Source organism: Rhineura floridana, chromosome 18 (genome assembly GCF_030035675.1).
Source record: "Rhineura floridana isolate rRhiFlo1 chromosome 18, rRhiFlo1.hap2, whole genome shotgun sequence".
Lineage (NCBI taxonomy): Eukaryota > Metazoa > Chordata > Lepidosauria > Squamata > Rhineuridae > Rhineura > Rhineura floridana.
In genome coordinates, this window is record NC_084497.1 from 30,097,891 (window position 1) to 30,120,241 (window position 22,351).

The 22,351-nt window shown below is 45.9% G+C and overlaps 1 protein-coding gene across 19 annotated transcripts in view; it reads left to right on the top strand.

Moving 5' to 3' along the window:
- EIF4G3 (eukaryotic translation initiation factor 4 gamma 3) overlaps positions 1 to 22,351 on the top strand; it is a 76,599-nt gene that overhangs the window by 672 nt on the left and 53,576 nt on the right. For 13 of the 19 annotated variants that reach the window (XM_061600795.1, XM_061600784.1, XM_061600780.1 and 10 more), the window contains 3 exons: positions 12,078 to 12,153; positions 19,488 to 19,631; positions 22,100 to 22,204. In XM_061600795.1, coding sequence (XP_061456779.1) covers positions 22,202 to 22,204 — 3 coding nt within the window. In that variant the 5' untranslated portion in view covers positions 12,078 to 12,153; positions 19,488 to 19,631; positions 22,100 to 22,201. Of the gene's footprint in view, positions 1 to 12,077; positions 12,154 to 19,487; positions 19,632 to 22,099; positions 22,205 to 22,351 lie in introns of those variants that run through there. The other 6 variants (XM_061600783.1, XM_061600798.1, XM_061600788.1 and 3 more) reach the window with 4 other exon arrangements.

Below are 22,351 nucleotides of genomic sequence, written 5' to 3' on the forward strand. Positions count from 1 at the left end.
CTATAGGGGCCTATCCGCTTCCCATGGAGACGGATGAATGTGGAGAACAGAAAGGGCCCCCCTAGAGAGATTGGTGTGGGGTGGGGGAGGTTGAAAGGCAGCCTGGAGAAGAACTGTGTGTATGGGGGGGCGGGAAGGATGGGGCTTTTCACCCAGGCTTGGGTGCCCATGAATGGGTGGACCAGAGAGGGACACGTGTGTGTGCTTGTGAAAGAGTGGGGTGGCAACTTCATATAGGGGGGAGGCCAGACCTCTCCCCAGAGGGAGGAACTTGCGCTGTGTTCCTGAGTTCCTAGCTGAATGAAATACGTGGAGTGGGGGGTGACATCACACATTCACACCCCACTTACTCTGTCTGAAGGGAGGGTCCTCTCCCACACATCTGTGTTTGGCTGATCCTTCCCATGAAAGGATGTATGTAGACACCCCCCCCCCCAAAAAAGATGTCATTTATGTGCCACACTTTCTCTTTCGCTTTGCAAGGCAAGGAAGGCTCTGGGCCTAGGAAAGGCCAGTTGTGCATGGCTTTGCCTCCAAAAGAGGACCGAAGGGGCAAGGCTTGGAGGGGGGGAAGTGTTGTTGTGTATAACTCCCCCCCCCCATTTTGCTTTTGTGGAAAGGCAGTGAGTGTGTAGGGAGGAGGGTCTTTTCTGTCTAGCTTCACAACAGGTAGTGATGGGAAGGGGAGTCCACCTGCCCAGAGTTAGGGTCGGTGCTTCCGTGTTTGTGGTGCGGTGTTCTTTTTTAACTCGGAGGTGGCACAAGTTTATTTTGACAGGTACTTTTTTCAGGGCCACCTTTTTTTTAATTTGTAGAGGGCATGTTGTTGTTGCAAAAAAAAAGCTCTTTGGTGTAACTGTAAATGATGTGTCGTCGTCCCCCCCCCCCCCCGGTTCATTTATGCCAAGATTAAGGCCACAGTCCCATGGAATTTAGTAGGATTTGCTTTGGAGTAGACGTGTATAGGGTTGCGTTAAAAGTCTGTTAAATATATATTGAGTTGAAAGAAAGCTAGAATTTGATGTAAACTATGACTTTAACTTGTCGATTTTGTTCTTTGATGGCAAATGTGGAGCTCTGATAAAAATGCTGCTTTAGGTACTCTCTGTAGAAACTGTTTCCGGTTGGATGGTGGAGTTGATAGATTTGTATGAAATACATCCACCGAAATGGCCACCATAAGGAAAGAGGGCATTCTTATATAACGTGTGTTTAACCTTTGCTGCTGGATCAGGAGTCTAAAGAGGTAAATACTGCAGGGATCAGTTGAAATGTGGTGTATAAATGAGGTGAGTTAGGAACAGTGTGTCAGCCTCTGCATGGACGGATTTTTGTGTATGCGAAGGTGAAGATGTTTCTGTAGACAACCAGGGAGGAGACATCACTGGGAATATCAGAATATTTGGTGAATTAGAAAAAACCTCATCCTCTGGATTGATGCCTGTGGACAGTGTCCAGAAGTGCTGGTTTTGCTTTGTCAGCGAGGTCAGCTGACGGTTCATAACGAAAGTAGAATTTCTCTTTATTGTAGGGACAAACTGTAACAGCTGTGAGATATTTACATAGACCTTTACTTCTCTTTGCAGCTCCGTGTGGCTGATCTGCTGCTAGTTGAGGTTGGCATGTCAAATCTGTCGGCTTGCTTGACTGAACTTGTGACTGAGGACAGTGCCGATTATCATCATTCTTATTTTAATTCACGGAGCTACTCAGATCCTTCTCTGGTATAGATGTGGTTTTACCTGTTCTCTGGTATTTCTGGCTAAATTGCAATGCATAGAGACTTCTTTAAAAGGCTATGTAGGCTAGTTCTTGCCTTAAGAGTGGCTGGTGGGAGTTAAATTAGGACATGTTTCTTAGTTTGAGTTTGTTGCCAAGGATTACGGTTGGGATTTTTGCCTGTCTCACACATTTGAAGTGTATACTGGGTTGTTTCTGTCCAATTTCTCCTGGATTTTCTGAACACACTTTTTGGCTGGAATGAAACACCTTTCTGCGCACTGGTTAGTTGGCTCCTGCTTTGTTGGCTCTGGGGATGATGAGTGAGCATGCTAAACTTTCTAATGACTGTGCTCTTGTAGTAAGTCCTAAAAGTGTATTTTAATGTTCCAACGTTGGTGAATGTTACCTTATTGTGACTTGGGAAGCTGGGATATACTTTACTGGAAAATGCCTTCACTTACGGTAGTTCCTTCTCTCTCCCCCCCCCTCCCCTGCCCTTAGCTCACTTGGACCCTCCTTGTGTGTGTCATCAGGAGTCTGGGTCCCTTTGTAGTGGCGTAAATGGGTGGAAGGTTCATGTAAAGAAATTTCTTGCATGTGCAATAGTGTAATTGGATCTTTAAGAACAAATGCATTAAAAGAGAGGAGGGAGAACTGCTACAATGTTTGGGGACTGAAAGAACCTGGTTCTGCATGGTTTAACTTCAGCTGATGATGTGCCTTAATTCTGAATTTCACTTGCACTACATGCAGCACCCGTGTCCATTTACTTTGATGCCGCACATTTTTCCCCCTTTGAAATCTAGCTGTGCATCTTCAGGTGCTGCATACTTTGAAGACGAAAGCTGTATGAACGTGGCTTGGAACTTGGCAGTCATCCGAGTTCGGCTGTCTAATTTTGTTTTTGCAGTCGGGAGTGTGGTAGTCCCTTGCAGGAGCAAGTCATTACACTCCCATTCCTTCTAGGATTAGCTGCGCGCTTGGCCTTGTTTCTCCACTTTGGAGCTTCTGAGGTTTAGGATCTTTCTGCCTTAATGTTGTGAAGCGGGTAGATTTGATTTGACTTGTGAATGAAAATATAGGTAAAGTCTTCTCACCTTTAGGAGCACATAGTCCACTTATAAAAATGAGGACATAGAAAAAGAGAGAGACTGGGGCTGATGGCAGTTGTAGTTTAAAAAAGAAACTTTTCCAAGCTCTGGATTCACGTGGTGGTGATGAAATGCCTTGTGCTACCATTTTACTACAGTAAATTTGTTATTACTAGTTAATATACATTTGCCATTTATGAAGGAGTCGGAGCTGGTACATTTCTACCGACTCCAACTCCACCCAAAATTGCTTCCGACTCCACAGCCCTGCTTATAAGGGACCTTAGATACCCGTAACTGGAGCGATGAAACCACACAGGGATTGTTGTTACTTTTTTGTCCTCCTGCAGTGCCTTATGGTCATACTGAGGAGTTGCAAAATACCTGGATAATTATTTGTGTTAAACCAGTTTAAGACATGAGCCACAACAGACAGATTTCAGTGAGAAGCTTGGCATAGGCTTGGTGTTTTCATTTTGAAAATTTTTTTCTTTCAAGATCAAGCATGCACCTCCTTTGACCACAGCTCACTGTTAATGGTTTTACTCAGTGTTTGCGTGCCTTACCTGTTGTTGCTGTTGTTTCTCTCTCCCCACCCTGGTGTTCTGGAAGAGTGTCTGTTGCCCTTTGCGTTCTTTGAAACAGTTGGAGCCTACGTTTGTTTCCAAAAGCATCTCAGACAATTGCTCGTCTTTCTAATTAGCCCAAGGATCCATTCAAAAAAATCCAAGGCTGCTAATCTAAGCGTAATTTTAAATCCTTAAAAAAAAAAAGTTAATGCAAACTAATAAAACTGCCCATAGTATTTTCAAAATCATAACATGCCCTTGGAAACCTATTGGAATGAGTCCTCCCTTTTTCTGAATGACTCTGATGCTGGACTCTGGCGAGTCCCTTTTGGGTGGGAGTTCCACAGAATTGGGGACTGTGCTGGAGAAAGCCATGCTTCTTGCTATTGCATCAATAGAGCCTTAGGACTGGTCTTGGAAGCGAGTGCTCATCCCTCAAGGTGACACCCTGTGCAGCAGTCCTGATTTGCTTCCTCCTGACTGTTCCTTGACCATCCTCACACCCTTCAGGATTTGGAAAAGTGCCTATAGAATAGACAAGAGGGAAAAGAGAGGTTTCAACTGTAATCTAAATCTTAGGGTTAGGTTAGTATCAGCAATGAGACGGTTAGGGAACTAGGCTTGCTTATCAGAGGAACACCCTTTGTCTTCAGGGTTTTTTTCTTTTGTCCCCCCCCTTTTTTTCTGTAAGAAATGAGAAAAGCTTTTTAGAATTTAATTTTCTTTTGTGACGAGGAATATAGCAAAAGCATCATGGAGGACTTGAGTACAGCCTGCAAATGAGAAAGTGGGTTCTTTAAAAAGGGTTGATTGAAAGGAGGCCAAGTGTTCCAAAATAATATCCAGTACAGTTTGATGCAAGCCATTAATATAAAACACTTGACAGCTTGGGACCAGTTTACTTGCGGGACCGCTTTACCCCAAATGTGTCCATTTGAGCACTTCGCTCTGTGGAACAGGCACTGTTACAGGTGCCACATAAAACCAGTTTTGCACTTGTCAGTAATTGTTCCGTTAGTGTGGCAGCACCTACTACACTTGGGAACTCCCTGCCTTTTGACATCAGGCGGGTGCCTTTGCTGTATTCCTTTCGGTGCCTGCTTAAAACTCTTCTGTTTGGGAAAGCCTTTCCCGACATATAGATGTTGATCTGTTTTAACCTTTTTCGTTAGTAACTGTTTTACTGGTTTTATTTATGTGTTCAATTACCTGTTTTTAGCTGTTTTATTGGTTATTTTAATGTTTTTTTGTAAACAGCTTATATAAATGTATGTAAATGTTGTATATAAATAAAATAAATATGTGGCATTTATCAGCCAAGATCACGTATTATACCTGAAATTGCCAGATCCCAAGATTGCTGTTCCATGCTGTGATTCTGGCTATGCTCAGAATGCCAAGGTGCATACTATGTGATAGGCAGATATTACCATTTCGGGGCCCAATTCAAGATGCACACACTGGTATTTATAAAGCCCAAGCCCTAAACAGTTTACGTCCCAAGTACTGTATCTGAAGACCACCTCCTTCCCTGCAGACTCTTTTTGGATGTTAAGACCAGCGTGGGGGCGGGTGGTAGTTCCATCACTCTGACAGCCCAAGAGGTCATTCTTTGTGGCAGCCTCTAAGCAGTGGAATTCCCTCCCCACCAAGGTGTGCCTGGTGCCCTCATTGTGGAGCTTTGTCGTATGCGGAAGACGTACCACTCTTTACCTTGGCCTTTGATAACTGAGATACTTACTTTAGGACCCACTCTGTTCTCTTTGCTATAGTTAGTTTTGACTGTTTTTAATATTGTATTTTTAAATTGTTGTCACCAGCCTTGGAATCTCATGAGGAAGGGTGGGTAAGAAATCTAAACAACAATAATTCTGGACTGATGAACTTTGAAAACCTGGCACAAAGGCTGCATGTGGCTGTCATGCTAAACCATCCATCCTCAGCCTGCTACCCTTCAGGTATTGCCGTCCTCCAGGTCCCGAGATCTCCAGTCTGCGTGCCTGTGGTCAGGGACAACAGGAGTTGAAGTTCAGCAATACCTGGAGAGGCAGCAGGTTGCGTTGGACCATAGTTTAGTGTGATGTGAATGAGCTGCAGCAAGCCTCAGGCCCATGTGCTCCTGTCTCCTCCTCCTCCTGTCTGCGGAGCCTGGAGGTGGCGTTCAGAAGCTTCACTGGGCTTTGCCATTTCAAGTTGGCTTGCTTGAAACAAACCATAGTTAACATTAAGCACAGTTTGGACAAAGCAACATATCATAGATAATCAAAAACGGGAGTGAAAGGTATGCAAAGGGGGGGAGGAGCAGAACATGAGGGTCACTGAACTGTAGTTCAGAATGGTGGCCAAATGTGGCACACAGAAACTGCTGCTTCAAGTGCTCAGCCGTGGCTCCCATTGGTAACGGGCTTTGCATAGGATGTTCCTCAGGACAATGAGGGCCTTGTTATTTTAAGTTTCCTTGTTGCTGTTAACTGACAGTATTAGTGGTGAGAGAATGAAGGGAAATTGCAGTGTATTCATAACCTTGGTCTCTTTTCACGTCGGATGGGGTGGAGTTAAGCATCTCCTGGCTGTGAGTTGAGTGTTTGGAATGCAGTCAGATAACTGCAGGGCCCTGGTTTTTAAAATGGTGCCCTTGGGCATGAATCAGAAGAAATTGGGGCTTCCGTGTTGCCTTTTGACATCTATTTTGAGGCCTTTTCTTTTAGCTGGAAAGAATTATGTTTATGTGGAGACGCCCCCTAACACTCTTAATGTTTTGTTGTTTACAGTCTTATGGTCAGACTTAGTCTGTGTTTACGCTGCAGTTAGCTTCTAAATGGTGCTTAACTCTTGGGCACTTGCATTGTGTATTTGGCAGAGAATGTTTAATCAGTTACTCCAGAAGGAGTCAGAAGAAAATGTTTTCCAGGTGTGAAGAAATGGTTAACTAGTCAGGATGGTACATTTCTAGTCAGCTGCTTTCCTTACCTTGCACTTGGTGGCTTGTTGCAGGATGGGATGGGGTGTTCTGTTCCTGGAATTTAAATTTCTTAGTGGAACGAGAGCAAAATGTGTTGGCTCTTTTGGGCTGTGCTTGTGAACGGACAATGCCTGTGTTTCTGGCTGCTTGGAGGGCTGTGTGTTGCTCGTACAAGAGCCCTTTCCTGCCTTGCAGCTGAGGAGATGTCCCCTGAAGAGCCAGCCCTGTTGGACTCCTTCCCTTCCGCCCTCGCTCTCTTTTCTGCTCTCTGTGCTCAGCCAGTCAAAAGACTGGCATTGACCAGGGAAACAAAGAGTTCTTTCAGGCCCTGAGCTTTTGTTAATACTCACAGTTTCTCTTCCCTGCTCCCTCCTCTGATTGTTAATGAATGTTGCACAGTTGTAGCAAAAGTCAGGGGTATGTTCCATTCACATTCCTGCTTGCTTCTGAAGAAGGAAAGAGTGCTTCTAAATGGATCTTTGGCTGATTTTGCCATAATCTTGAATATACCAGGTCCTGCCGCGGTCAGCGGTGAACCCCTCCATGGTGCTGATTTAAGTGACTTGCCTTCACTGTCATAATATGTTTGTTGTGGGCTGGAAAATCTTCATCTTTATTTTCGTGAGTTTAAAGAAGCTGACCCCATCCCAGGGCCTCAGGGTAGTTAGCTGAGGGTGACACTCCTCCGAACCTTTTTAATAGAAAGGAACCAACCTGCCAAACTTCTCCTTGAATGGCAAACATCTCCACAAGCAGTGACAGCATCTTCTAGCTCATTCTGATGTGTCTGCTCCTTGTACTGTTTATTTAAGAGCCCTCTTGCAGCAAGAGAGATCCACACCTAGGATGGTGTAACCAAGGTGGTTTTGTAGCTGACATTCTGATCAATATCAACACAATTTCTGTGTGCGTTGAATTCCCGCGTGTGCAGTTTGCCATTTTGCTACTCCCCCCCCCTTCTTTGTCTGCAAGCAACAGATTTCTGGTGAGGTAGCAAGTATCAAAGAATGCAAGGGCAAGAGTGATGGCACCATCCATCTCTTTCATAATGATTTTTTTTTGCTTCTAATTAATAAATAGAACCAGAATGCGGTTTCATCTTTTATGGTAGCCAGGTGTTCAGTGACTAGGAATGATTGCTCTGAGGGAAAGCACCTGCCTACTGTGTAGTGCTGCCCCTTTTTGAATTCCCTGGGATAGAAATGAAAGCTCTTGTGCCCAATTCCACATTTGAGAAGTGGGGTGACAGTCTTACTGACCCTTCAGCAGAGTGACTCTAAGCCACTGAAAGTTTATTCATGTGACATTCCTGGCAAGGCAAGTCCTGTTATACATGCATGTGCCTGCCTTAAGCAGCAGCTCCCTAGTCCCATCTGAAAAGTAACATCTGATGGGTGGAGGGAAGATGCTGTTTGAAAAAGTAGCTTAAGACCCACAGCGTTTGCCTGTCCCTCTGCAGGTTGGAGCTGACTGCCCCGCTAGCCATGTGTGCATGCGTCTCTTAAGAGTGCCTACTGATTCTGATTCCTGCTCTCCCAGACACTTGCCAGCCAGTAATGAGGCAGGATCAAAATGTGCAACTGATTCAGGGCTCAGCGGATTGGGGCAGAGCAGAGTCAGGCATGAGCTGCCCTTTTCAGCTAACCCTTGGGCATGTGTAGCTAAAATGGTCCATTGTTTTCCTCTCATGAGATGGTTCAGATGTTAACATGCCCTGTGAAATGAATTGAGAAGACTCTTCAGGAGCCTATTGTAGTTCTCTGGCAGTGAGATCCACACAGGTTAATTTAAACAGTACAGATAGAAACCTGTTTGCAACTCCTTGTGGATCAGCATTTCGGTTCAGCAGCCAGCCTGCAAAGCATTTGACCGCTGTTGTGCAGACGCAGCTTTGCAGTCACTGTTTTAGGTTGGAGCATTTCACGTTAGTTTGAAAGAATTTTCTATACTTTCAACGCTGGTACGACATCCAGAACTTCTGATGCAGCTTGCTAAGACTAATACTTTGGCAATTAATCATAACTGTTTGTGAATTCATCTATGTCTTGGTCTCCTGATGCCTCTGTATTACAAGGGCCAGGCTTGTTGCTTTAGTTATTTATTTATATTTATCATTACATCCCACCTTTCCTTCAAGGAGCTCAAGGTGGCATACATGATTTCCCCCCTCCCGATTTTATCTTCACAAAACCCTGTGAGGTAGGTGAGGCGAAGAGACAAGTGGTCCAAGGTCACCCAGTGAGCTTCATGTAGCCGAGTGGGAATTTGAAGCCTGGCCTTCCAGCTCCTAGTCCGGCACGCAACCTCTACACCGCGCTGGCTCTCATCCCATCCTTTCTGGAAAGGGCAAGGCCGTACATTCTAATTCCACTGGGTTTTGAGGGTCTCTCTCTTTCTGTGTGATATACATGGTGATTAAAGTGTGTTGGAATGTGCAGCAACAGCGTACACCCATTTAAATCGTTAAGATGCTGCCAGAATTTAAACCTTGGGCCTCAAATCTAAAATCCTGATGAAGGTAGCAAGGCTTGAGGCGTGCACTCTGTGCTGAGTTGTGGACTTGGTCTGTGCTTGTTTTCTTTTTCTTTTCTAAATTTAACAGAGGAGAAAAAAGGAAGGGAAAAGAGAACCAGTGGAGAAGCACGGGGCAAGCGCTTCCCAGACAAGTAGCTCACCCCCTCCCTCTGGCTTGCTCTCTTTTTGCTGATGCTCCAACACATCCTGTGGTGCTGCTTTAAAGACCCGCAGGCAGGTGGGTGGTTGTAGCAGCTGGAGTCCTTGCCCCCTGGTCAGATGAAGGGTGACCATCTGGCAACAAGGGACCCCCCATGCTTGTAGGCCTGCTGGGCCTGGACCCCACAGAAGGGCTGCTCCCAAGCTGCTGCATTGTAAGTGGGTACCTGAGTTCCTCTTTCTTTGGCAGCTTGCTAAATGTATTCTGAATTGCTCAGTGGAGGCACCCCCTTTTTGTCTTTATAGTTGGAATGGCTTTAATTATGAGCCTAGCCAGTGTTTGTAGCCTAGACATTGCTCCAGGAAGTGGAGGATGAGGGAAGCTGGCCGGTGTCCTGGTTCCTTTGCGTGTGCCTGTATGCAACCCCTGGTGGAAGGGGAAAGTTGCTGTTGTGTTTAGCCCGTTTCTCGACTTGGTAATAAACAGCATGCTTTAAGTGAGGATCATGTTGCCTGTATTTCAAAATACAGAGGACACGTGCTCTGCTCCGCCGTGGCCCCCTTTCTGCGAAGCGATGCGTCACATGGCGACCTCCTTATTTTTAAGGCATGTGCCTGTTATGTTGGCTCACGTACCGTTTCTTGACGTTCAGAAGGCAGCCGTCGCTCAGTCAGAAGTGACTCATTTACAAGGGCCGGTGGCTGACAGGGGACGCCTCTCAACCGACCAGCCGTTGTGTGGGGTCGCCCTGGCGAAGGAGCGCTTGTGAAGTGAGGCGGGCTTCTGTTCCTCTCTGGATTTCTCCAGACCTTACTGTTGCCCAAGGCAATGTGTGTTAGGTGAGTTTACCACTGGAAGGCAGCAGGTTGGGGAGGGCTGCTTCATTACTTTGTTCAGCCGGCTTCCCTTTGATGATCATCTTCTGCTTTGTCTGTAAATGTGGAAAGTGTGGGGTTCACGCTCTTCATTCTTGGGCGGCTTCAGGCATCTAAATGGATGGCATGAAAGGGGTGGAGCCGCTATTCCAGCTGAGCTGGGAGGTGCTTTGTGCTGGAAAATGGCCACGTTGCTCTCCTCCCTCCGTGGTGTGTGGCACATCCATGCTCTGCGTTGGTAACAGCCATCCCTGCCAGGGTCTTCCTGCGACTTTCCTGGGATCTGCCGTCGGATAAAGGGCCCACATCCGAGCAGAATTTGGAAGGGCTCTGTTGGCTGGCTAGGTGAGGCTTCTGACTTGCTTTGCAGATTCCCCTGTGATGCTGGGATGGTGCCTGCAGCTGTGTAAACAAGCCAGGGCAGATTTTGGCTTGACACCATCAAGGTCTCAGGGACGTATTTTGTTAGTCCAAGTCAGCGTGCAGAGGTGCCAAAAGGGAAATTCTGGCCCCTTGCCCCAGCTGAGGCTGGAATTGCGATGGTTCTTTTGTGAAGATGTTGCATGTTCATAGTTTTTGAATGATAAGAGTTTTAATCCCTCTACTGGGGCGGGAGAGAGAACCGCCACAGAGTTTGCAGCAAAAGGCAGTGAGTCCTGTGGCATTTCCACTTGAAGACTGATTTGTTTGCTGTGGCATGAAAGTTCATTGGCAACTATGAAGAGCAATTGTCTGCCAAGCCTTCATGCTATTATCCCTCAGGGTGTGTTCTTTACACTCCCGTAATCTGGACTCCTCACTGTTAACTGCTTCCAGAAGAGTTGTAGGTGTGGTCTTTTTCTCTCTCTGCTGTGTCAATCTGTTCACCTCCTCAGCTCCAGGCTCTTGTGGATGGAAGCCACAGTGATAAATCATTAGCTGTCAAGGTGCCACAGAATTCCTTCTCTTCAGGTTTTTTCTCTCCTAGGGATGACATGTAGAAATCAGTTTTGTCTCTTCCTCTTTCAGCTGTCTGAGTGCAAAGGATGCCCGTTCTGGTTGCGTTAGGTCAACTGCTTCTGCAGCCAGGCCTCTTGAAATGTCCTATGTATGTTCTGCTTGCTGTGGTTTGATAGAATTAGGATGTGCGCAGAAGCAGCATAACTGCACAGGGACTGTTTTGGAGACTGTTTTGGCCTTTTGCATTTGGGTAGGAAGCTTCCTTTTGGTGTTTTTCAAAGGAATGAGAATCTCCAAGTTGGTATTTACTGTTCAGGATCTCTGGCTCTGGTGCAGCTAAAATTAAGCTTGGGCAATTTTTGGGACAACACATTTTTCTTTTTCTCTTCTGTGCATTCGTCTCTAATTATATTGTGATGATATGTTCTTCATAAGCTGTTGAAATTCATCCTCTGAGCCTGTTAGCAATTGCCCACGTTGCTTTAAGAACGAAACCAGTAGTTTATGAGAGAGCCTAATCCTGTTACAGAGGATTCACTAGGATTCTAATAGTTGAATCCCGTTTGTTTGTTTTTTAAAAAACCCTTCTCAATTTCCTTCTGTGGCATTGAAAAACCTTTTTGCCACACTTTTATTTGAAGCTTAAAAGGCAGATATTCTAGATTATTGCAGCACTTTTAATTGTGGACGTGGAGCAGCCGATCGACGGTGGCTTTCCTTTAAGCTACAAAATTGTCAGCCTGTTAAGAAGTGAATTCTAGTTCCCAGAACTGCTTTTAAGTGGGGAAAAGGATTAATAGCGTAAAATGCCAGCAGTCAGAAGTGCATTCTCTCTCTCGCTCTCGCTCTCGGAGGTGGCGCAGGCCAGGCCTCCATCAGAAGACCTTGTGCTGACAAGCTGTTTTCCTGGGTGACTGAGAAGGAGGGTGGCCATTTTATACTGAAAATAAAATGTGGTTGTCTCGCTTCTCTCTCTTGCAACTCTCAGCGCATATCGCTCATTTAGTCAAGTTTATTGACCTGCCTTGCTGTACCTTGTTACACCTTCTTGGAAGCTAGTTGTCTGCAGTAGAAATTATTCCAGCTGGGCTGTTGAACGTGAGCACATTTTTGTGGTGGTGGTTCCTGGTGTTTGCCTGTGCTGGCAGAGAAACAAAAGTTTACCAGAAGATGTTACCTGTTCCTTTCCTGCCAGACACGCTTTCCTTCGGTCTTTCACGTTTTCCTTAATTTGCCACTTTGTAGAATCCCTCGGGGACCTCTGCAGCAGCCCCTGGAGGATCGGATCTTCACTCCGGCGGTCTCAGCTGTGTACAGCACTGTAAGTACCCGCAGGAAGGCACTTTTGCCACAGTTCTTTGGTTTCTGTGTAGTTCTGGTTTGCCTCAAGTAATGCCACTTTCCCCTTCTGCAGCTAATCAAGTAGCTTCATCCTGTACGAGCTCCTAGAGCAGCCTTTCCCAACTAGTGGGCCACCCGATGTTGTTGGACCGCAATTCCCATCTTTCCTGACCATTGGCAATGCTGGCTGAGGCTGATGGGAGTTGTAGTCCAGCAACATCTGGTGGCCCACTAGTTGGGAAAGGCTGGCCTAGAGTCTCAAGTGGCTGTATAGATGGGTGGCAGTGTGTAGCCACCTCCCGCCATAGCACTTCTGGGGCTGGGTGTATAATTTCCTTCACTTAGAAGACAGTGTAAGAAAATCAGCTCTGTTTTAAAATCACCTGTTTAATTTAAAAGAAATTAAAGACTTTGGAACAATGGGTTGTGTGCAGCTAAGTCCTTCTCAGAGTAAACTCATTGAAATTGCTGGACCTAAGTTAGTCATGTCCATGAATTTCAGTGAGTCTGCTCTGAGTAGGAGGAGCGCTGGATAGAGCCCAGTGCCCTCATTTAGGCCTCTTCGCTCAATATCTTGGGCAAGTGAGGCCTGATTCAGATAGCATGTTTGCTGTGCGGCTGCAATCAAGAAATCACATCTCACATCGGTATGAACTGCAAAAGTTCCTGCAATCTTTCTTTAGTACAGTAGCTGTAGTTTCATGAAAATACGAATGGATTCTTACTGCAGACAGGAACGGAAAAGACTACCACATTTCAGTGTTGTGTAGCACTGGACCCCAGCTAAAGGCTGTTCCTCAAATGGCGGCTTTGGGGTTCTCGGTGTGTTTAGCTCCATTATGTGCCCGTCATGGGTGGCCACTGAGGAATTTCACACCCAAGGGCAGTTCTGTGCATGGCTTCTGTGTGGGCAGCAGGCAGTGAAGTGAATCTTTCAGAAAAGATATTATGATGGATTAGCTTCTCCAGCCATTCTGCATTTAAACTAGAGTTGTGGGTCAGGAGGCTGATCCATTTTGCTGTATGGCTGTGGCCAAGGCCTTACGAGGAAAAATGCTGCCTTCAAGAAAAAGCCATGTCTGAGCGTCAGGGCAGTGAGGCCCATTGCCAAATGCAGCCTGAGTGCCACCAACACAATTTGTTTTCCATTACTAAGGTCATATCCACAGCCACACATTTACAGCACATGACTTCCCCCACAGAATCCTGGGAATTGTAGCTCTGTGAGGAGTAAACTACAGTTCCCAGGATTCTTTGGGGGAAGCCATGCACTTTAAATGTGGATTTAATGTATGGTGTGGATGTGAACTGAACTGCATTCTCATGGGCCATTGATTTAGGGTGGATTGGTTTAAGAAAGGCAATTTAAATTGCCAAGAAAAAAAAGACAGATATAAATCATTAAGTAAATAATCCAAAGTCTTTGGTAGATTTCTGTTTGACTGTGTACAAGGATACTATGACCACTAACTTGAAGGTTAAGGCTGCAGTCCCTTCGATCCACCTTTTTGAAAGCAAGGATTATGTCCAGTGCTAGTCCTGCTCAGAGTAGACCCATTGAAATTAATGGGCATGACCAGTTTGCTTCATTAATTTCAATGGGTCTATTCTGAACTGAACTTTGTTAGATACTATCTACGTCCACTAAACAAAATGGAACATATTTCTGAGAACATGTGCATGGGTTTGGGCTGTAACAAGGAGCAGGGGTACTTGTTACTGGGAAAAATTGTGATTCTTTCTTCTTGTGAGGTGGAAAGTAAGTGTTCCTGCTGTGTGGTTGATAGAATGATAAACATTCATAATTTGAGAACTGAACAGACTGCAGAGCTCTGGTAGGTGGAGGGCATAATTTAGGCGTACATGATCACCCATATAGGCGCCATGGATAATCCTGGCGAAATACAGGATGACATCCCCTGATTGCTTGCGTCTCTGGCAGCTTGTCAGTCCCTGGGTCCAGTGGGAAGCCCATAATACTAAAGGTAACCAATGACTTGTATATGTATTGGTTAAATGCTTAGCCTGAAAAGTCAAGACACTTTTTCCAAACTGTGCAATAAAGTTACCGACTGATATATTCCTACAATGGTGAGTTGTTGTTTTTACACAAAATAATACAATGTTTGTATTGTATTTAGATTTTAAACCAGGTTATTTTTAAAAAAACAAACTTATTTTAATTGGGTTTTTTTAAATCCAAGATTTTTAAAGTAATCAATTTTATCTACCCTGCATTGTCTCTTAGCCATAACCAAAATGTGCATAGTGAGAAAATGTTGACTGTATTCCACTGACACCCTTAATGAAGCTTGGTTTAATCTTGGTGGGCAGAACAATTTACCTTTTTTTTTTAATCTGATCCTTTGGAATACATGTTTAAATAATGTTTAATTATTAGTTATTCTGCTTTATTGAGAAGCTCAAGGGAGTTTACAGATTAAGAATACAACAGAATGTAAAACAAGAGTCAGAATCAGTGGGACAGCCAGGGTAATTTTAAAATCCAACATTAGGACTTGCTTTCATAATAGTTTTTAATTGGTTTTGTGAAGGATAGAAATTGAGTTTCCATTTGAGGTGAGTCTCTGGAGAACATGGATTGCATCCAACCCTAGTCCTGGTCAGAGTAAACCTGTTGGAAATTAATAGACATGACTGACATGACTTCCCCATAATCTGCCCCTCTGCTGCTCAGCTGATTGGTAGCAAAAAAGCTCAGGAGCTGGAAAGAGAGGGCGTGGCTGAGCCCAGCTGCTGCCGCCCATGGAGAAAGGGAGAGGGGAAAGAAAGAATGTGTGTGCATATGCTTTGGCCCTGCCCACTTTGCACTTAGGGCTGCCCATTGCCACCATCTGACCCCGCCCACCTTTCCCTGCTTTAAAAGGTTCCTGGTAAAGGAAGTACTCCGGCCATCTAGTTTGCACTCCCCTGCAGAATTGAGCAAAAGGAATCCCAGCCTCTAGCTAAACAAAGGAGCGAGTCTCTAGAATGTGGTCTGTTGGATCTAAGCCACTCTCGCTACCTGGCAGCGGATGAAGAGGAGGCAGAACTGAGAAGACCTTTATCTGCTGCTGAACTGCAACATTGTGCTGTAAGCTAGCAAGGGTCAATCTGCATGCTGATTGGGTGGCTTCTAGGCCTGCTTCAAAACTGCCAAGGGTGTATAATTTCTGATCAAAGAGGCACACGTGTTAGGTGCTCACACTTGGGGCACGTTCCTTTTAGCAACCCTCTTCAAAAGGAATCGAGCGAGGCAGCCTCTGAAGCAGATGCATTAATTGGCTTGTCTGTTGGGAAAAAGTTTCTGCCTCCTGTCTTGTCTTGGTTTTTGATTGACTACCTTGACTCAGCTGAAATAGGCAAGAGGGATGAGCAAGCAGAGAGGGAGAGAGAGAGAGAACGCCTTCTCATTGCAGTTTCTTCCCAAAGAGCACATCTGTGCTTTCGTATACCTCCTCAGCTATTGCGACAGCCTTGCTAGTAACTGGGCAGCGGCTTTTATTTAGAAAATTTCTTAATGGCGTTAGATTCAAAAATATCAAAGCAATGTACAGAAAATAAAAATCAAATACAGTAGATCAGAATTTCAAAGCGTATGTACAAAATAGGAGTCCAGCGACATACAGAACATCAAAACCATCTACAGAATAGAAATCAAATATAAATAGTGAAAAAAGGGGGAATCTTCAAATCGATGTACCATATGAAACACAGAAATCAGCTGCAACGTAAAGGAATCTCAAAAACAGTATACAACATAGTTCAAGTACAATACGGTGCAGTGTTATTTCCCAAAAGAAGCTCTTGGCTCTTATGAATCAGTGGCCAGTCAGTTCCATGCAGTTGTTCTTTGACTGTGCAGAGAAAACAGTCAGGATGATGTAAAGAATCTAAATAGGCTCCAAAGGGCCTAGATAGCTGGAGCTCCATCAGGGACTCCTGATTTGTGTGTCTTTTTCCTTGTCCCCCCATGTATTGTCAGCATAGCCCCCCCCCCAAGCTCCTGGGACCATTTCCAGGCCATGCGCCTGTGATACCTGGGGAAATACAGCTGTTAGCCATGCCTGTTTCTCGCTGGGCTGCAGAACCGTGAGACAGGCGATGTCTCCCTTTTGGGGCTATGTTGGTACTTCCCCCTCCTCTCTCTGCTGTTTATTTTCCAAATTAGATGTTTTCAACGTTTAAAGGGCTGTTGAAAGAGGCTTCAGATTATAATGCAGAAGCGACCTTAAGGTGGAAAATCTCTCCCACTTTGTGATGGACTCAAGAGCGACAGACTCTGCACACTGTTTCTTTGGCCCAGTTTGCGTATTCCTCCCACAGGCAGCCACGCTGGAAGATAACAAAGGGCTCTGGGCAGCAGGAAAGTGAGCCCAGTTTGGCTTGGCCCCTGCAAAGCTGCAAGTCTGAGATCCCACTTAAAGATTTGCAGCCTTCCCCTAGTGGGGAAAGGCTTGTTTCTTCCTGGCAAATGGTGTGGAATTTACGGATAAAAGTGGCATTTGGAAAACTCTCAGCAGAGTTATTCTGCCTTTTTAATTATTATTCATATCAAATCTGCTTTCCCTTTTGAGTAGAAGTTGCTGGGTGGGTGGGCGGGGTCTTTTCCTAAGAGAAAATGCTGAAAGAGGGAGAGATCAAAGGGAGATCCGTTAAGTAATGCAGTGTGACATTCAAGATGATGCCTCCTTCTGGCCTCCTGATGCTTTGATGCATCTGCTCTTCTATTCTGAAATTAATTTCAAGTATGTTCCAATGGACAGAACTCCTGTATTACACAAAGACAAGCACAATAATTACTTCATTACTTTATTTAATTATTTGCAAATTCTTACCATAAAAAACTTATCCGCTGCACTTGTATGTTACTATGAAAAGTACAGGCGTACCCCGCTTAACGTCGCCTCGCTGTAACGTACATGCTCCATACGTACGCGTGCTTCGCAATTACGGACACTTAATGGCATGGCGCCGCTGCCATCTAGTGGCGATTGTGGTGCAGTACATGCATAGATAATTGCTTCACTTTAAGTACATTTTCACTTTACATACACGCTCCGGTCCCATTGCGTATGTTGAAGCGGGGTATGCCTGTATACCCTTAATTTATAGCAGTGTTTTGAATGAGTTTTCAGTGTTCATTTGCAGAAACTGAACCCAGACAAGGTGGCCCACTGATCTTGATATGGAGAATAGGCCTATCTTGATGGGGTTGTGCTCCCCCTTCAGAGACAGGCTCTCACAGGTTTGGTGTGCTTCTGAATCTGGTGCCGATCTTAGACCTGCAGGTGATGTCTATGGCCAGGTGCGTTTTCTTTTCTCAGCCCTTCCTCCTTCTGGAGGCTTAAAGACTTGAGGGTTAAATTCTACACTAACCCTCTTAAAATGGAGCCCATGAGCCTCTCTCATGTACTCTGAATTAAAGCCTGTTTTTCTGTGTAAAAGGAAAGGCCAATGGGGGGAAATATTTTGACTTCTCAGGCCAAGTATTATGATTCAATAAGTCATGTATTATTACAGCAAATTCATGAATCTTTATGACTGTCTGTAGCAGCCAAACACCATGGAAAGAAACTTTTTTGCCCCATAATTACCAGCCTTACTCCTGGGCAGTCCTGGGCCTTTGGTCCTCAGTCCAGTACATCTCGTTCCACTGAATTGCGGCCTTTGTCTTTAAGTGCTCTTGCTTAGCATCTTTGCATGTGTACAGAGAGACAAACAGAAACCCATTATTTTTGCAGTCCTTCCCCCCCCGCCCGAGAGCCAGTGTGGCGTAGTGGTTAAGGTGCTGGACTACGACCTGGGAGACCAGGGTTCGAATCCCCACACAGCCATGAAGCTCACTGGGTGGCCTTGGGCCAGTCACTGCCTCTCAGCCTCATGAAAACCCTATTCAGAGGGTTGCCATAAGTCGGAATGAACTTGAAGACAGTACATTTACATTCCCCCCCCCAATTGTTTCTAAACAGTTATCAACTGTATAATTGGAGGTCTTCCTTCATGTATACTGCTAGGTAGTCCAAAAGCTTCACTTAGTTGTAAACCATCATGTGTTAATTTGTTTATAGTAACCTTTGCCAACCTGGTGCCCCCCAGGAAGATTTGGATTGCAATTCCCATGAGCCCCAGGTGGGGCTGATGGGAGTTGTAGTCCAAAAGATCACAAGGGCGGTGAGGGCTCGTTTACAGACATTGAGTGATACATGCCCTTGTTCAGGAAATGCACGATTTACAAATTCTGTTAGTGTGCTGCCAAAGCTTTCTGTTGTTGTTGTGGGAGGGTTTTGTTTTAGTGGCAGTCCATTTCCATTTTTCAATGCTTTTAAATATGCTAAAAGTTTATTGGAGTCTAATAAATTTTAAACAGCTCTAATAATAAACATGTCTCATCAGTAATAACATAATAACAATAAAATATAAATTGGGGAACTTGGTTGAACTGGGTGATTGAAAATTAGCTCTCTTTTCTTGGTGATTTGAAGTCCTAAACATTGTCTTGATGTTGAGTCATTCCACCCGTTTGGAGCAACAAAGCCCTGCACAGCCCTGGCCTGGGAATCTCTTGAGGAGAGCCTTGTGCCCAGTGTTCCCTAGTTCATGGGTTAAGATCAGATGGGGAGAGCTCCTGTTACAGTGCCAGCTCTGTGCTCTGTCAAGAGATGAGTTTCTTCATCTGCAGAGACAGCGTCCTGGAACCTCCTCTTAGGAGAAATTCACTAGGCCTGCTTGCAGTCTTTAGGTAACGAAAACATTTCTCCTTTGCCAGTTGTTGAGTGGCTTCTGTGCCCATTGATTGAGTCTTTCGAGCTTAGAAAGGCTGCCACGTGTCTTGTGATGGATGTTTTTACTGTGATTTTCAGTTCTCCTTCAATACAGCTTTATTGTGTTGATTGTTTGAAAGCCACTTTGAGTGTGTCTTGGGACAGAAAAGTGAAACATAGGAATTAAAAAAATTCCCAGACACCTATTTCTGTCAGATGCTTGAAATGGACTGAGAATGTGGCAAGGATTCTAGACCCGTGAATGGGAACCCGTTGGGGAATAAATGAAGTTTTACAATGAAAGCAAAGCCCATTTTAGTGACTAAAGCACTAAGGGTTTCTCAAAGGCAGTGCGCAACTGATTGGGGGAGAAGTTTGCCCTTTTGCAGTTGGATCAGAGAGAGAGGGAGGGTATAAATTGTACACTTCAGTGGTACAACTGTTAGCAAAAAGGCAAAGCAGAAAGTTTCCCCCTCCTCAGAGCTATAGCCAAAATGTATATGTGACCTTCCATGGAGGGAGCTTTACTAATCTTTGGTTTTACTAACAGTTCATCTCCTCACAGGTCACACAAGTTGCAAGACAGCCTGGCCCTCCTGCCCCCTCCCCTTACGCTGCACATGAAATAAGCAAGGGGCACCCAGCCCTTGCTGCAACGCCGCCAGGACATGCATCCTCCCCTGGCCTCACCCAGGTAAGATCTGGTGCCTGCCGTCCCTGTCCCTGTCCATCCTTCGGTCAGAGATCTCAGGTCTGAGCTAATGGGGCAGCAGCGGGGAAGGAAGATGCTAGCTTAGTGCAGTGCTGACGCCCACCTGCTCTCCTTTGAACCGCTCTTCCTCTGGATGGCAATGACGGAGGGATCCCCTTTAGGGCATTTCCGACCCCTTTTACCAGGTGAAAATTTCCTCTTTTTTAATTGCTAAGCGGTGGTGGTTTTGATAGGATGCCTTCAGGCAGGTAGTTTTTCTTTTCCTACCAGAACTCATTGCAAATGCAATAAAACACAAAAGAGGGGGAAATGATAACAATAATAATATACACAAATGAGAAATTGTAGACCATGGAAAACGGTATTTTGTCCTGAATAGCTTAAGCTAAACAATCGCTGTCTCTTGCTTCCAAGAGACAAGGAATGAAGAAGTGAAGGAGAGGAAGCGGAGTCTGTCTAGTTAGCAAAGGGGTGGATAAACCGCTGGCCAAGGCTAGGCAGCGTGGAGATGGGTGGAGGCCTGAGGCAGGGAACTTGCTGAGCACGCAGTCCTCTTTGGGAACTTAATGTGGAGGCAGAGTGTAGAAGCTTTCAGAAGCATGCGGAGGATGGGGAGGCTTTGGCTTCTCTTGGTTTCTGAAAACGCCTGTGTGAGGCTAGAAGTCGTGGCTCCGAGACAGATGGAGATCACATTTGGAACACGTTTAGCTGCTTGAGTTTAGCCTCTTTAATTCCCACAATACCTTCCAGACTCCCAAGCACGATGCTGGGCCCTTTTTGGTTCCTCAGTAAAGGAGGGGTTGGGGGTGAGGAGAGGTTGAGCTTGTTTTACACAGGCAAAATGGGGACTCGAGAACTGATATGTGCATGAGTCACTCTGGTGGCTGCCCTTTGTCCAGTGGGGTTGACGTGCGCATCATGTGGCAATGGGCATGACACCCCACTAGTTTAGCGTATAGCTCGCTGCCAGGTTTATTGATTTTGGGGGGGGGGGAAGAAATAAAAGGCTTTTGTTTAGTCTTGTGTGTGTTAAGAGCCCAGCCAAAACAGGTAGAGCCTGCTGAGAAATCTACGGCATGGCTACTGTAGTTACTGCTGTGGCACCAGGAACGGCCTGGCTGCATCTCCACAGCCCCCAACTCCAGGGTGACCTTTTCCCACCTCCATCCCCCAACTTAGCCACCAGGCCAAAAAAAAAAAAGGCAATATAAATTTATCAACTGTGTCTTGAATCAAGAGAGGTTCATCCATGGAGATCATTCTAGAATTTTGCATCTCAAATTATATAACGTCCTTCTCTTGATTTCTAACCTGAACGTAAATAACAGTCCAGTTAGTCAGGTCTGGCTGTGGCTGTTGGCCATGCAGGGAGCTCAGTCTGCGAGTCTCCTGAGCTCAGTTGGATTCTAAAGAAAAGCCAATTGTGTCCTTGCCATGCAAGGTCGTTCTTGTTCATTTGTTGTAGCATTATTTCTGATTGGTCCAAATGATTTTGAATACTGCCTTCATCTTTCTCCCCCACTTTTCAAAAACAAGGGAGGGGATCTACCATTCTTCGGCTCATGGCCTAAGGCAATTGCTGCTTGCCAAGCAGTTTGGGGGGCGGTGGTGGTAACCCATATTTTGTCAGTATCCTCAGTTGTTACAGTCAGGTTTGGTTTCTTCTAGGGCACAGTGCTAAACTTACTAAAGAAATTCACGTTTTTTAAAAAGGGCATAAGAACATACAAAGTCAGTGGTACGCCTTGTCAATTTGGGGATGCTGTCACAAGTGTAGTGTGTTGATTATAGGAATGTTTATCTGCCACCTGCCTCTGAGGACTGATTTTTCCCTGGACAGGCCGTCTTGCTGAGGCACGTAGCGGTTGGCAGGGTGTACTGTAACAAGGGTTGCCTGCACGGATCCATTCCGTTGCCCCACCAGCCCCCTGGTTCAGAGCCGGAATACGATTCTGGGAGAAGCGTCTTGGGGGAGGGGGTCAGGCAAGTGAGCTGCTTGACCCCTGCAGAGGGGACGTTGAGGATGGAGGGCCGCCACTGGGGTTCGGGGGTGCAGACCTTTCCCCCTGCAGCCTTGAGACAAGCAGAGCGTCCTGCGCAGCCCTTCTTTTGGTTGCTGAAGCTGCGCCAATTGCATCAGGCCATCAGCGGGTTCCCCCCTCCCCCTTTTATCTAGAGCAAGAGGCTCTGCCAAAGAAAAGTCCCCAGGGCTAGAGGGAAGAAAGGGGTAGAAACGTCCCTGGAATGTTTGTGTCCATTCAGCCCAGTGCAATTGGGGGGGGAGGGGGGGAGGTCTCTGGTGTCCAGGTGAGCCGAGGGAATGCAGCCCCTCCTCTCCCATTAGCCCCCCTCCCCTGTCTTCCTCCTCCCTCCCTCCCACCCGCCCCCCTCTCTCTGTCGCTCCCTTTCTTTCTCTCTTACTCTGTCGCTCTCTTTCACTCTCGCTCCAGCAGCCAGGAGGGAGGAGGGACAGAAGCTTTCCACCCCACCCAAGAGCCAGCAGTCTTTTTGAAGATCCAAGGGAACTGGTGCAAAGGATTCTGGGATGTGGGATGGTGAGTGACAAGAGGCAAAAAAGGTTAAGTGATGCCCCGCCAGAAAAGCCTGGCTCTTGTTTTCTGACGGGTGGAGGTCTTGCTTTAGGGTGGGGCCGTGGCTCAGCAGGGGAGGCCTCTCTCCCGCCCGGTGTGGACGGCTCAGGG